At 38.9% G+C, this 14990-nt stretch overlaps 1 protein-coding gene across 1 annotated transcript in view; it reads right to left on the reverse strand.

Moving 5' to 3' along the window:
• LOC150078417 (coiled-coil domain-containing protein 125-like) overlaps nucleotides 1-14990 on the reverse strand; it is a 253546-nt gene that overhangs the window by 78062 nt on the left and 160494 nt on the right. The window contains exon 7 of the mRNA XM_090385396.1: nucleotides 13921-14028. Within this exon, the coding sequence (XP_090241522.1) occupies nucleotides 13921-14028 (108 nt within the window). The remainder of the gene's footprint in view (nucleotides 1-13920; nucleotides 14029-14990) is intronic.

Consider the following 14990-nt stretch of genomic DNA (forward strand, 5'->3'; position numbering starts at 1 on the left):
CTCTTTGCTGTTTTTCTTTGCATCCTTTGCCAAAGATTTCTCATAATCTGCCTTCGCCTGCCTAACCTCCTTTGTGACTTGGTTACAGACCAGCTTATATCTATCATAGGCTTCTGTGTCACGTGTTAATTTATATGCATCCCATGCATTTTTATTCTCTGCCACGTGTCTCATTAGTTCATCTTTTTTTTTTTTTTTTTTTTTTTATGAGAACCCCAAACACGAGAGGTATTGGAACCTATAGTACTTAGTACCGTGCTTGGGTTGGAGGTTGAAAAGACGAAAGAAGATATTTGTTGACATTGGACTTGAACTTCTGTAGATTGTAATTTTCAGGAAATATGTATGAAGGAAGGTTGTTCCAGAAAACAGCAGTTGAATGAATAAATGAGGAAGATGAAAAGTTGGTTCTGTGGGTTTGAAGCTGGACAGTAAATGGATGTTGGCTGGTGGCGGCACGTGTTCCGACTGTTTTGAAAGAGAGAGCGGGAATCATAGAAGCCAATTCAGAAGAACAGTGCCCATGGAAGTATCTGTAGAAGAGGCATGCAGCAGAAACAGTACGTCTATGAGAAAGCGAGTGGAGAGACTCTGTTAGAGATGAATCATTAATTAACCTAACTGCCCTCTTCTGAATGGAATCAAGAAGCCTCAGAGAGGTTTTGGGGGCACCACCCCAGATGTGGGAACAATATTCCATGGTAAGGTAGATTTGCGATTTGTACAGAGTGAACAGCTGTTTGGAAGAAAAGTAACGCCGAGAGCGAAAGAGAAAACCAAGTTTTTTAGATGCAGAGGAAGCAATATTTGTAATATGCTTGTGCCAAGAGAGATTAGAAGTCAGGGTAATCCCCAAAAGAGATATATCATTTTGCCTAGAAATCGGAGTGTCACTAAAGATAAGCATAGGAGCAGAAGAATCCTTTTTGCAAGATATAAGACAAGACTGAGTTTTAGAAAGGTTGAAATCAACTAAGTTGTCTTTGCCCCACTGGAGAATTACCTGAAGATCGGCATTTAAGGAATTGGCAGCAGATTTTCGAGAACTTGAAGCTGATTGAGCAGGACAAGGTTTCTCAAAATGGAAAGTTGAATGCAATGTGCTATCATCGGCAAAACTATGGATAGGATTTCCAGTCAATGGAAGAAGGTCATTGATATACAAAAGGAAAAGAGTGGGGGAAAGAACTGAACCTTGGTGGACACAAGCATTAGTGGAGAAGTTTGAAGACAGAGAGCCATCTACCATCACCCTCAGTGAGAGATCAGAGAGAAAACTGGATAACCAATTACTAAAAACAGTTGGCAAACCATAAGATGGAAGCTTGTTTAGAAGACCTTTATGCCAAACACGATCAAAAGCCTTTGAGATGTCAAGAGCAACTACTTGTGTTTCACCGAAGCTTTCCATTGAATTAGTCCATAAATGGGTAACATAAGCCAGAATATCACCAGTGGATCGACACTGACGGAATCCATACTGGCGATCGTTGATCAGACGGAAGGTTTCTAGGTAGTTTAAGAGTTGCCGGTTAATTGATTTCTCCATTACTTTAGAAAGAGTAGAAGTAATTGCAATGGGACGATAATTGGATGGGAGGGATTTGTCACCCTTTTTAGGAACTGGCTGGATATGAGCAAATTTCCAAGCAGAAGGAAAAACACCTTTGGAATAAGAAAGTGAAAAAAGGCGGCAAAGAATAGGAGTAAGTTCAGGGGCACAGGTTTTGAGAACAAGTGGAGAAATACCATCAGGACCTGGAGCTTTCTTAGCATCAAGATTCATCAAAATCCTTCTGATATCCTTTTGACGGAAGACCACAGAACGCATTGAATGGAGCGTGTTAGGAATGGTGGGAGGTGTTTTACCAAGATCATTAATACATGAGCTGGAAGAAAAATGGGATGCTAGCAGGTCAGCTTTATCCTTGGCTGAAGTGACAACAGAACCATCTGGTTTGGACAGAGGTGGGAGCAGAGATGGGCAAAAGTTGCGGCCAATAGCTTTGGCAAGAGACCAGAATGCTTGGCTACCATTAGGGCAAGAAGCAAGTTTTCTACTCTTACTCTTAGCCTGTTCAAACTCTAGTTTGGACTGATTAATAACTGCTTTACAATTGTTGCGAACTTTGGTGTAGGCAGAAAATGAAACTGAAGAATTAGAAACAAGCCAGTTACGATATGCAACATTCTTCTCTTGGACAGCCTTAGCACATTTGTTGGAGAACCAAGGTTTAGATAAAGGACGAGATTTTAAAGTGGAGTGTGGGATAAAGGATTCCATTCCTGCAAGAATAATTTCACTGACACGATCTGAGCAAACGTTGACATCAGAAGTTTTGAAACAATAATCAGACCAAGGAAAAGAAGAAAAGAAGTCTCGCAGGTCATCCCATTTTGCATTCTTGTAATGCCAAACAATACGAGGTTGGGAATAGCCATGAGATAAAGGTTCCATTGGAGAAGAGACAATCACCAAGTTGTGATCTGAAGTGCCTAAAGGACCTCTCACTTCGACCTTGTACTTAGAAGGGTTGTTTGTGAGAAAAAGATCAAGCGTATTGGCTGTATGATTAGGATTGTCCGGTATTCTTGTAGGTAAATGAACAATCTGTGCTAGGTCATTAGTAATTGCAAAAGCCTCAGCATCTCGACCTGCTGGGTCGGTGTAACTAGAAAACGGAAGCCAGCTGGAGTTGTGAACGTTAAAATCACCAAGGAAAATTACCTCACTGTTAGGAAAGTTGGACTGGAGAAAGTCAAGTTGCAAAGAGAGGAAGTCAAAGAGCTCCAAGTGATTAGTGGAGTTCGGAGAACGGTAGAGACAACAGATGAATCTGACACAATGAGGTAGAGAGATTTTAAGCCAGAGAAGATCAAAGAGCGGAGATTCCAAATTGCCAAGTCTCTGACAGGATATATCAGAACGGACATATGCACAAGTATCACCTTTGAGGCGAAAGGAATCATACAGCAAATAATTTGGACATCTGAGATGAGCAGTAGTTGAATCAACTGATAACTGAGATTCAGTCAGAAAAAGTACATGGGGTTTGGAAGACTGCAAGTGGAAATGGACATCGTTGAGATTGGAATTGAGACCACGTATATTTGTGAAATGAATTAGGAAGTCCTTGGGAGGTTTAGATCTTTTCGTAGATAAGCTTGCTCTATTATTTTGACAATTCATGGTGTATTCAATAGTAAGAAAAAGTGGATGGGACATGCTGTATGAAGTAATGAAATTTTTGGATATGGCGTACATGTGGTAAGAATATACCCAGATCCTTGACATAACGTGGCCTCGACAATGCTCCCCGCATACACACTACTCGGACTCCCTCCAGTCACTATCTGGCAGAGTAGAGGTAGCAAGATTATACACTAGCTGATCCGGAAGTCTCCTAGAGAGTTACCAATAGGTTTGGTCCGGTGTACTATCTAGCAGCTGGCCTGCGAACACCGTTTTAGAGCTGTACCCTCGAAATGTAAGGAATATTGGATCTCGCCACGACATTCATCATAACCTCAAAAATCATCAATCATACTGCATGATGGAAGAGATAGGGAAGGGTTGGCCGGAACTTAGCTCTAGAGACTAAACATGGGTTCCACCACTTCAAGCCTCCAATAAGCAAAGTGGTGGTATTTCACCGGTTGATGAGAGTCATCTACCACCTAGTACTGCCTGGTAACATAGAGGGGCGGCGTTCCTCCATGTGGTGTGGGCGCCACACCTCGACCCCTGCTTACGTTGGTTCACACCTGGGTGGTCACCCACCATGTACTTGTGCATGGAGGTTATACCCAGGATTACTAACAGTCCCACCATCGTGAAGGTGCAAGCAGAGGATTTGGCTGTCATAGACCGTCCGGACTTCGCCGAAATTGGGTCCACTTGGCTTAAGTGTCACCCGAATATCAGTTCCATCAGCGTTTTAGACTCCCAGGTAGCAAGAACAGCTTGTCTGGCATATCTGAGAGAACGTCTGTGACGACCTTAAGGACCTCAAGGATCTGACATCCATTTAGGCCTAAACCTTGAACAATATTTCTTAGTTGGTATGTAAAGCCTAGTAGCTTCCAAGATAAGTTCTTTGAATGCTTCCCATTTTGAATTTGCTGTTGGTAGCATCATCAGTTGGTCCCACTGTATAGAATTTATATACTGACTCAGACCAACGTAGTCACCTTTACGAAAGCAATAACCCTTCCTTTACCCCTGATGGTAGTTACCTCTTTGAGTAAATCCCACTTCGGCACACTGTGATCACTGCCACCTATTGGTTCCTTTATCTGCAGATTCTTAATGCATGAAGAATCACTACCGATAATCAGATTAATCTGATCAAGAGTATTACTCCCTCTAGTTGCCTCCCGAACATGCTGATGTAGAAAACAATCATCCAATAAATCCACAAAAGCCTTGCAAGTGTGTGAGTGCCCAATCTACAAATTCCAGTCAATATCTGGGAAATTAAAATCCCACATTATAAGACTCTCTGATTTACTGGCCCACTCTATTTCCCTGTACGGTTTCTTATTATACTCATCAGAGTCATTAGGCCTATAGCACACTCCTACTCTCAATTTTGATCTCCCAATGCTTATGTCACACCAAACTGACTCGACACTGCACTGTCCAGCGATGTCGACTGGCTTCACTTCCTTGGATTTTATGTTTCTTAACTAATAGCATAACCCCTCCTCCCTTCCTATCCTGTCTATCCTTTCTGTAGACATTGTACTCTCCAAATTCCAGTTCTACCTTCCTTATATCTGTGTGACACCACGTCTCTGATATCCCAATAATATCCGCCTTTGATGCTTTGACCAACACCTCAAATTTATTTACCAAACTCCTAGCATTGGTGTACACGCAAGTATACACGCACCTGTTCCTATTCTTAGCTACCCTAACAAAACCCATGTGTTTACTTGTACCGCAATGACTCCCAGCAGTCTCTGAAATATCCTGCATCTTGTTTTCCAGGCTTCTGCTCATTCCAATAGAAGCAGTGCAAGAATCACTTTCACCTCTGGCAGCGGCTACCTATTAGTCCGTGTATTCTCCTTAAGCTAGCAGTTTTCCGACCCACCTAACACTGCCTCAATAGCATCAGCAAATATTCTTGCACCCTTTCTATTTAAGTGTATCGCCTCCCTGTAGAAGCAGTGTCTCCTGTTAACAAGCATAGACCAGACTGAGAAAAATGCTATCCCTTGAGCCTTGCACAATCTCTCCAGGGCCAAATTGGTCCATAAATGGGTAATATAAGCCAGAATATCACCAGTGATCGACACTGACATAATCCATACTGGCAATCATTGATCAGGGCTCTCATTGACAAGGCTCTCATTATATACTCACTCCTATCGTGTCTGGGTAGAATTGCAGACACTTTCAAATTCAACCCTAATTCGTGACTTTTTTTTAACAGTGACCTGTACTTGTTAAGTAATTGATGTTAAGGAATTGGTGTCATTCCCATCATGTATTAATGATCTTGGTAAAACACCTCCCACCATTCCCAACATGCTCCATTCCATGCCTCCTGTGGTCCTCTGTCAAAAGGATGTCAGAAGGATTTTGACAAATCTTGATGCTAAGAAAGTTAGAGGTCCCGATGGTATTTCTCCACTTGTTCTCAAAACCTGTGCTCCTGAACTTACTCCTCTTCTTTGCCCCCGTTTTTCACTTTCTTATTCCAAAGGTGATTTTCCTTCTGCTTGAAAATTTGCTCATATCCAGTCAGTTCATAAAAAGGGTGACAAATTCCTCCCATCCAATTATCATCCCATTGCAATTACTTCTACTCTTTCTAAAGTAATGGAGAAATCAATTAACCGCCAAATTTTAAATTACCTAGAAACCTTCCGTCTGATCAATGATTGCCAGTATGGATTATGTCAGTGTCGATCACTGGTGATATTCTGGCTTATATTACCCATTTATGGACTAATTCAATGGAAAAGTTCGGTGAAACACAAGCAGTTGCTCTTGGCTTATCAAAGGCTTTCGATCGTGTTTCGCAAAAAGGTCTTCTAAACAAGCGTCCATCTTATGGTGTGCCAACTGTTTTTTGTAATTGGTTATCCAGTTTTCTCTCCTATCGCTCATTGAGGGTGATGGTAGATGTCTCTCTGTTTTCTAACTTCTCCACTAATGCCAGTGTCCCCCAAGGTTCAATTCTTTCCCCCCACCCTTTTCCTCTTGTGTATTAATGACCGTCTTCCATTTGATTGGAAATCCTATCCATAGTTTTGCCGATAATAGCACATTGCATTCCACTTTCCATTTTGAGAAACCTTGCCCTGCTCAATCAGCTTCAAGTTCTCGAAAATCTGCTGCCAATTCCTTAAATGCCGATCTTCAGGTAATTCTCCAGTGGGGCAAAGACAACTTAGTTGATTTCAACCCTTCTAAAACTCAGTCTTGTCTTATATCTCGCAAAAAGGATTCTTCTGCTCCTATGCTTATCTTTGGCGACACTCCGATTTCTAGGCAAAATGATATATCTCTTGTGGGGATTAACCTGACTTCTAATCTCTCTTGGCACAAGTACATTACAAATATTGCTTCTTCTGCATCTAAAAAACTTGGTTTTCTCTTTCGCTCTCGGTATTACTTTTCTTCCAAACAGCTGTTCACTCTGTACAAATCGCAAATCTACCTTACCATGGAATATTGTTCCCACATCTGGGGTGGTGCCCCCAAAACCTCTCTCAGGCTTTTTGATTCCGTTCAGAAGAGGGCAGTTAGGTTAATTAATGATTCATCTCTAACAGAGTCTCTCCACTCGCTTTCTCATAGACGTACTGTTTCTGCTGCATGCCTCTTCTACTCTACAGATATTTCCATGGGCACTGTTCTTCTGAATTGGCTTCTATAATTCTCGCTCTCTCCTTCAAAACAGTTCAAACACATGCCGCCACCAGCCAACATCCATTTACTGCCCAACTTCAAACTCACAGAACCAACTTTTCATCTTCCTTGTTTATTCATTCAACTGCAGTTTTCTGGAACAACCTTCCTTCATACTATATATAAAAATAGTGAAATGCTTAAAATGGCCTTCCTTCATACGTATTTCCTGAAAATTACAGTCTACAGAAGTTCAAGTCCAATGTCAACAAATATCTTCTTTCGTCTTCTCAACCTCCAACCCAAGCACAGTACTAAGTACTATAGGTTCTAATACTTCTTGTGTTTGGGGTTTACATAAAAAAAAAAAAAAAAAGCTTCAGAAACATGGAAACTGTGTACACAGTGTCAAGTCAAGATGCCTACTTCAAAGCAGATACATCTGAATAGCTGGTAAACTTAATCACTTCCCAAATATAAGTTTACAGGGGCAGCAATGTGAATGATCTAAAAGTATGCAGTCCTCATACTTTTTGATCACATTTCGAATGGAATTACTGTTTTTTGCTTTGCTTATTCATAAGTCTGGCATTTTAAATTTATTTAGACTTCTGGTTTTTGATTTTATTTCTCTTAGGATACACATCTGTGTTATGGCCAATCTTTCATAAAATAATAACATACATGTTTAATTTCTGTATCCTGTCTAAATATTATTTCACTGATGACAGTAATGGTGGAGCACTATTACTGAAGGCATATTTCGCACATCTAACCTGCAACCAACCATCATCAATTTGAATTTATACCCCCTCGTGTGTGTGAAGGATGCCACTAGAACTGATGCATTAATTTGCAGAAATGAAGCCTTTCCCAGTAAGAGTACCAGTATCTTGGTGCTCTTCTTTGCACCTGTTCCAACAGATCCACATCCTTCCTAAAGTCAGGCCACCAGACATGTAAGCAGTACTCAAGATAAGGCTAACTGCATTGTACATTGCAATAATCACATATCCCTGCTGGCAAAATCTTTGTATATACCTTACAAAACTCCATGAGCTGTCCTAACGGTACACCTACACTACTTAGAGAACTGATTGCACAATTACTCCCAGGTCTTTTTCATTCTCCACTACCCTAGGTGTGGTACCACACAGCTGGTACATTGATCTGGGATTATTGCTAACACATACAGTCAATGTCATTTGTCAATGTTAAACTTCAATTGCTACTCCCAGACAGTAGCAATTGAACAAAACTCCATTGTTCAAACGCAATTGAACCTTACAAAACTCCATGAGCTGTCCTAACAGTACACCTACACTACTTAGAGAACTGATTGCACAATTGCTCCCAGGTCTTTTTTATTCTCCACTACTCTGGGTGTGGTACCACACAGCTAATACATTGATCTGGGATTACTGCTACCACATACAGTCAATGTCATTTGTCAATGTTAAACTTCAATTGCTACTCTCAGACAGTAATCAGGGTATCAGGGTATGCTGTGGAAGCAGCATACCCTGATTACTGTCATTAACCAAACCAACTTTCATATCATCTGCAAACTTAGACATTAAGTCTGATATGCCTTTATCAATTTATAACTTCATCAGTGTTAAATACAGAAAACAATGGGCCTGGCACTGAATCATGGAAAACTCCACTAATTACAGTAGTCTAAGAAGAGCAGCAAACACTGATAACCACTCTTTGTCTTTTCTCACTCATCCATCCCTTACCTGTAGCTGTAATTAATGCCGCACTGCTCCAATTTCTACAACAGTCTTATGTGGAACAGTGTTGTCAAGAGCTTTTCTGAAATCTTAATATGATGTCAAAATTATTTTTTGCATCCAGTTCCTTTGTTACTGCATTACAGTAACCAATCAGATTGGTCAGACAATATTGCCCTGTAACAAATCCATGTTGTGACTGTAGTATGACTGCATTTCTATCTAGATGGTCCTGCACTACTTCTTTAACCAGTAACTCCATTATTTTACCTAGAAAAAAAGTCAAGCTAACAGGGTCTGTAATTACTCACATCACCCTATGATCGATCCCCTTTGTGAATTGGGGATATAGGGACCTCCTCTGGATCCAAGGATGCTCTTATAATTATGACTAAAGCTTTGCTTACCTCTTTTCCTGCCTCCCTCAATATAAATGGATAAATCCCATCTGCCCTAGGTGCTTTTTTTAAGTTTAGCCTGAATAATTTCTCTTCCAATTTCTTGTCAGTTGTGGCAGGGTCAGTTAGCTCCCGGTTCCACTTTTGTCATCGCTACAAAAAGATCCTCATATGTAAATGTACATGTAAAATATCTATTCAGTCTGTCAGCAGCCGGAGCAGGATCATTAACAGTTAAAAAATTAATATATAGCAGACTAATGTGATCATCCCCATTCCTTCTATTGTTTACAAAACTAAAGAAGTCTTTCTGCTTCTCTTTGTATTCTTTGCCAGAAAGTACTCATTTTCTGCTTTAGCTTGCCTAACATTCTTTGAAACTTGATTGCAGACCTAGTTAATATATTCAATGATATTCCAGTTAGTAAGATTGAGGGTAGGGGTTAATATTCTCATCCTTGAACAAGCTAATGGCTTAGAAAGTTAAAAAAAATAAGAATTTGACAGTAATCAAATTATATATGGGGTTAAAAAGGGATTACCAATATAGTTTGTTGTTTGGTTTTTAGGAGCATTAGCAACGAAGGCCATATTGCTCCGGGAATATGCGGTGGTCATTCCCTTGACCTTTCCGCATCCTCCATATTTGGTGGTGACGGGCTCGAACCCCGGTCTAATCAAGAAGCGTGTGCACCAATATAGTGATCAGAATTTAAATGAAAATAAAAGACACTGTTACACCAAGGGAGAATTAGTTTTAAGATTGAAGTGTTACCACATCTATTTACATTTAATACAGGTTGGCTAAATTTCAAAGTTCTGCTGAACATACCTTAAAAAATAAGAATTTGACAGTAATCAAATTATATATGGGGTTAAAAAGGGATTACCAATATAGTTTGTTGTTTGGTTTTTAGGAGCACTAGCAACGAAGGCCATATTGCTCCGGGAATATGCGGTGGTCATTCCCTTGACCTTTCCGCATCCTCCGTATTTGGTGGTGACGGGCTCGAACCCCGGTCTAATCAAGAAGCGTGTGCACCAATATAGTGATCAGAATTTAAATGAAAATAAAAGACACTGTTACACCAAGGGAGAATTAGTTTTAAGATTGAAGTGTTACCACATCTATCTATATTTAATACAGGTTGGCTAAATTTCAAAGTTCTGCTGAACATACCGTATCCCCCCCCCCCGAGGCATATCAAGTGCATAACTGATATGCAATTTAATAATTGCAATAAGATCAAAAAGGCTTAAAAAACTTTTCTTCAGAAGACAACTGAAAATGTAATGCTCTCTCACAGCCATCTCAATCTAGAAGAAGGCTGTGTACAATGTGCTGCTGACCCATGTACCTAGGATGGGATGATTCCTTGGGATAGGATGTCAATTAGTGTCATCTTTGAAAACTGTTGCTCACATTGTGCCTTCCCCTGAACAAATAACTGCTCATCTCTTTCTGTACATGTACTCATCATAATGAAATTATGCATCCCCTATATCAGAGCAGCATCATGTTTCTGTCGTTGTGATGGAGTTTTACGATACATAGGCTGCCAGGATCATATTGTGTCTTTCAAATGGTTAGTACAAAATACTAACTTTATTGTAATAGGTGTTATATTTTATGATATATACCTATACAGTTTAGGAAGGTGAACAGTTCTGTTTTTTAGGATCATTTCCGAGAATCTGCATTAATGATAACTGAGCATTAGCAAATGATTTAAGTGTTTGAACAGATATTTAGAAACTGGGGACAGTCCACCAATATGTGACGAAAAGTCAGTTGTACATGACATGATGAGCACTGTCATTCATTAATAGATACAGGTGAGTGAGGTGAGTATGCCCAATCCTTAGCCTTCCTAAAATTATTTCATCTAGCCTGTTTTTTCGGAAGCTGGAGATCCACAGCTTTGGTTCTGGTTTTATTTGGTAGAGTTTGTTTCCTGGATAACCTTTCCAGATTAGTGACCAGCTATTATAACATGCTTTACAGATAATGTGTTTGTAATCTGTATATGGAACTTGAAAAGTCTGTGAAATAGTAGTTTCTGGTTGTTTGGCTGCAAGATCTGCTATTTCATTGCCGTGATTCCAGAATGTCCTGGGATCCAGCAGAATGTCACAGTTTGGTTCGACTCATTACAAGCAAGTAACTTGGAATGTATTTGTTTTATTATAAGGTGAGAGGAGTTGTTATTACTAATTATAGCAGTGACAGCACTGAGTGAGTCAGTGTATATTAAAACAGGTGTAATTAAAAGTTCAGTAATCCGATCAAGAGCTAAGTTTATAGCATAAAGCTCAACAGTAAAGATACTGCATTATATTGGTAATGAAACAGAAATGGTGAATAAAGGGAAGATTGCTGCAGCACCTACTTGGGTCCCAGTTTTTGATCCATCTGTATAGATTTTACAGGCCTCTGAGTTAGAAGAGCGAGTTTCAAGTAACTGTGTGATATTGGAGGGGGACAAGGTGTTCTTCCCCACTGTTGAAAACAGTCATCGTAAATTGCAGGAATATTTGTCCAAGGTGGATCAGGAGTCATGTCCTGAAATATATTGCTGATTTCTATATTCCATGTTTGAGTCAGTTCTTTAAGTCTAAGTGGAGCAGGTCGGTTTTCATTTGGTTTACTATTGTAATATGACTCCCATTCAGTATTATATGGACATCTCCAACTAGGGTGAGAAGGAGGACTGTGGATTTTTGCGGCATACATCAAAAGTAATGTTTTCCTCCGAAGATGTAAGGGAGGTTCACGAGCTTCAATGTAAAGGCCCTGAAAGCCACTAGAGAAACTCTCAGAGCACTGTGCTGGATCCTGTTCAATCGCTCTAAAGTAGTTTTTCTCACAGAGTCATACCTGATGAGAGCTCGATAAAGATGGATCAGGGCATGTCGATCAGTGCCCTATGACATAGATGATACACACTGGAGAATATTCAATTTCTTCAAGCAGATGGTCGGAAGGTAGGTCACATGTGCTTTGAAAGTTCAGTTTCCTATCTAGTACCAGGCCAAGAAAATGGACAGTGTGAGCAAGGGATATTGGCATGTCATTAATCTTTAGCTCAGGATCAGGATGAAGTGACCGTAATTTTCAGAAGTGAGTAGTGGTGGATTTCTGCTCAGCAAGGCGATATCCATTGCATAAGGTCCAGGCTTTTATTCTGGTTAGAGAAATTTGCAAATGTCTTTCAATAGTATTCATACTTTGTGACTAGCAGGATATAGTGAGGTCATCTGCATACATGTATATTTGATGGTTTTTGGAAGATCTTCCAATACATTGTTGACTCTAACGACAAACAGCGTAGCACTCAGTATTGAACCCTGCGGGACACCCTCTTCTTGAATGTGAGATGCTGACAGCATGTTTCGATATCAGACTTGAAAGGTGTGAAAGGTGTAATCTTAAAAAGTTCTGCATTATTTGAGGAAGATAGCCTCTCAGCCCCAACTGATGCATATCTTTAATAATGCCACGATGCCAAGTGGTATAGAATGCTTTCTAAATATCTAGATTGACCATCACTAGAAGCTGTCTCATGATGAAGGCATTGCATATGTTGGATTCAATTTTTACAAGTAAATCTAGGGTAGATCTGTTTTTGCAGAAGTTATTGGTGATCAGAAAGAAGATTTTGGGAATCCAGAATACCATGTTTCTGATATTCTCGTAATGTCCCCATTTGAAGATTTAACCAATACTTCATATTCATCAAATTTATTTACTGTTCTCCTAACATTAGCTTTTAAGCAAGCTCTTGGTAACTCTGACACAGTCCATACAATTACTTGTAATTCTTTCCCCATTCTGCTTTTCAAGCTATGAACATATGCATGAACAGAAGCACCGTAAGAATCAATTTCACTTCTGCTCACAAATACTATTAAATTATTAATCTGTATAACCTCTTAAGTAACAGTTCTGATCCACCTAATGCTACCTCAATGACATCAGCAAATATTCTCGCATCCCTTTCTATCTGAGTGCATCCCATCCTAGTAAAAACAGTCTCTCCTGTTCACAAGTGAGTACCATACTGAGAAAAATTCCATCTAATGAGTTTTGCAAAATTTTTCCCAAACTTGATGGGCAATATTCGTGAAACCTACAAATTTAATCCTAACTTATGGCATTTTCTCAATATTGTCCTATATATTTGTTAAATAAACCCTCAGATTACCCATGCTTAATATGTACAATAATATCACCTTTTATGCCTTTAAAAAGATGACAGCCATTCTACAGCATAACTTTTGTCTCTGCGGACAGATCCTGGTCCTATTCAACCTATCCTGTTTGCAAGATATATTTCCCATTTTCCTGATAACAGGATGACCAACACAATACCTTCATGTGGATAAATGTCTTAAAATATATATAAACTCTATATATAAAAAATACATGTAAAATATTTAAAACTAACTAAATATCTTACTCTCCTATACTAGATATAAACTATAACTTTAAAATATCTTAAAATCAATAATTACCACTTTCAATATCATATACAAAGCAGGATATGCTAAATAAATTCAAAAGAAAAGAATGGTCACATTCTTTTGTTTAAACCAAGTTGAAACTTCAGCCTATGTTTGCACAGGATGTATACCTGTTCAGAAATAGATGTATACTGTATGCAAAAAAATTAAACATTTAACACCAGGATTCTAGGAACACACAAATAAAACACTACCCTACAGAATAGTTTTCCTTACGACTAAAAGGTAAATTTTCTGATTTCCCTCTTCTAAACAAGAATTACAGGAAATTTTATATCAGGTATCATGTTTCCTTCAAATGTATATCTGAAGGAAACAACACTTTTGATCCAAAACTTATATTCACATTTCATTACAGTAGTATCATAAAAGTTTATAATTGGTTACAAAATCTCACCTCTGTACTCAGATCTGTAATGTGTCGCTGTTTCATACAAGCTGCTCTAGCACAACTACAAGGTCGCTGTTCAATTCCACGACAAGTACAAGCACCTAAAATGCCAAGCTTCGAATAAAAAAATCATAGTATATTAGCTAGATAGCCAGGAAATAACAAAAGCAAAAATTAAGTTTATTCGCTTGAAAAAAAAAAAAAAAAAGCAGACAGAATGCTTTTTTTATTATTATTTTTATTTATTTTATTATTTTTTTTAATTATAAAAATTGCCATTACATGATTAGTGCCCCATTACAATATAACTACATGCAATTTACTTTTTAATTAATCATTTGTAGAGATTTTAATCTCTTTTATAGTACGCTTCAAAATAACTGGCAGAGAAATGAGTGTAACAAGTGCAGTAATAACCTCTTTCTTCCCTATGGTTCTCTGTTGTGTGTTACTACACATCTCACAGCCTTCCTGTCCCTTTTGCCAATGAAGTGATTAAAATTTGTTTCTCCCCCTTTCTGGTTGGTTGGTTGCTTGGGTTCTAATAGTGCATCAGCAACTAGGGCTATAATGCACCCCTCCCCCCTTCTGGTAGATCTTTTAGAGGATTACTTCCCCTTCTTTTTGACTTGATAATTTTACCCTATCAGAGAGTTTTTACTAGGATTTCTCTTCTGTGAAGCTAATGGAGTAACTTCCACATTGCCCTTGCATTTCTATGGAATAGTTAAGATATAACAAGTATAACAAATACTTCAAGGAACCAAAAAAAAAAAAAAAAAAACTTTTCAGTACCATTCTCAGAAAATTGTATAAAATGGTTCCCTGCAACAGAGTTGTCACTTCCATTAGCTCCACTATATGTTTTATACAGTCACATATGGATTTTCTGTTGGTCCTACGGCAATCCTGTTCAGAGAAAGAGTCAGGTTCAAGAATTGGTATTTTCAGTTATGTTGGTGGTTTACAAGATAACTGGAAATTACATTAGTACCACAGTTAACTGGAAGTTGCACGAGTGTAAAAATGTTGCATTCTTTTACCATAGGAACTGGCAACATTTTCTAATATACGAA

This window comes from Mastigoproctus giganteus, chromosome 11 (genome assembly GCF_048544385.1).
Source record: "Mastigoproctus giganteus isolate SK-2022 chromosome 11, ASM4854438v1, whole genome shotgun sequence".
In the NCBI taxonomy this organism is placed as follows: domain Eukaryota; kingdom Metazoa; phylum Arthropoda; class Arachnida; order Uropygi; family Thelyphonidae; genus Mastigoproctus; species Mastigoproctus giganteus.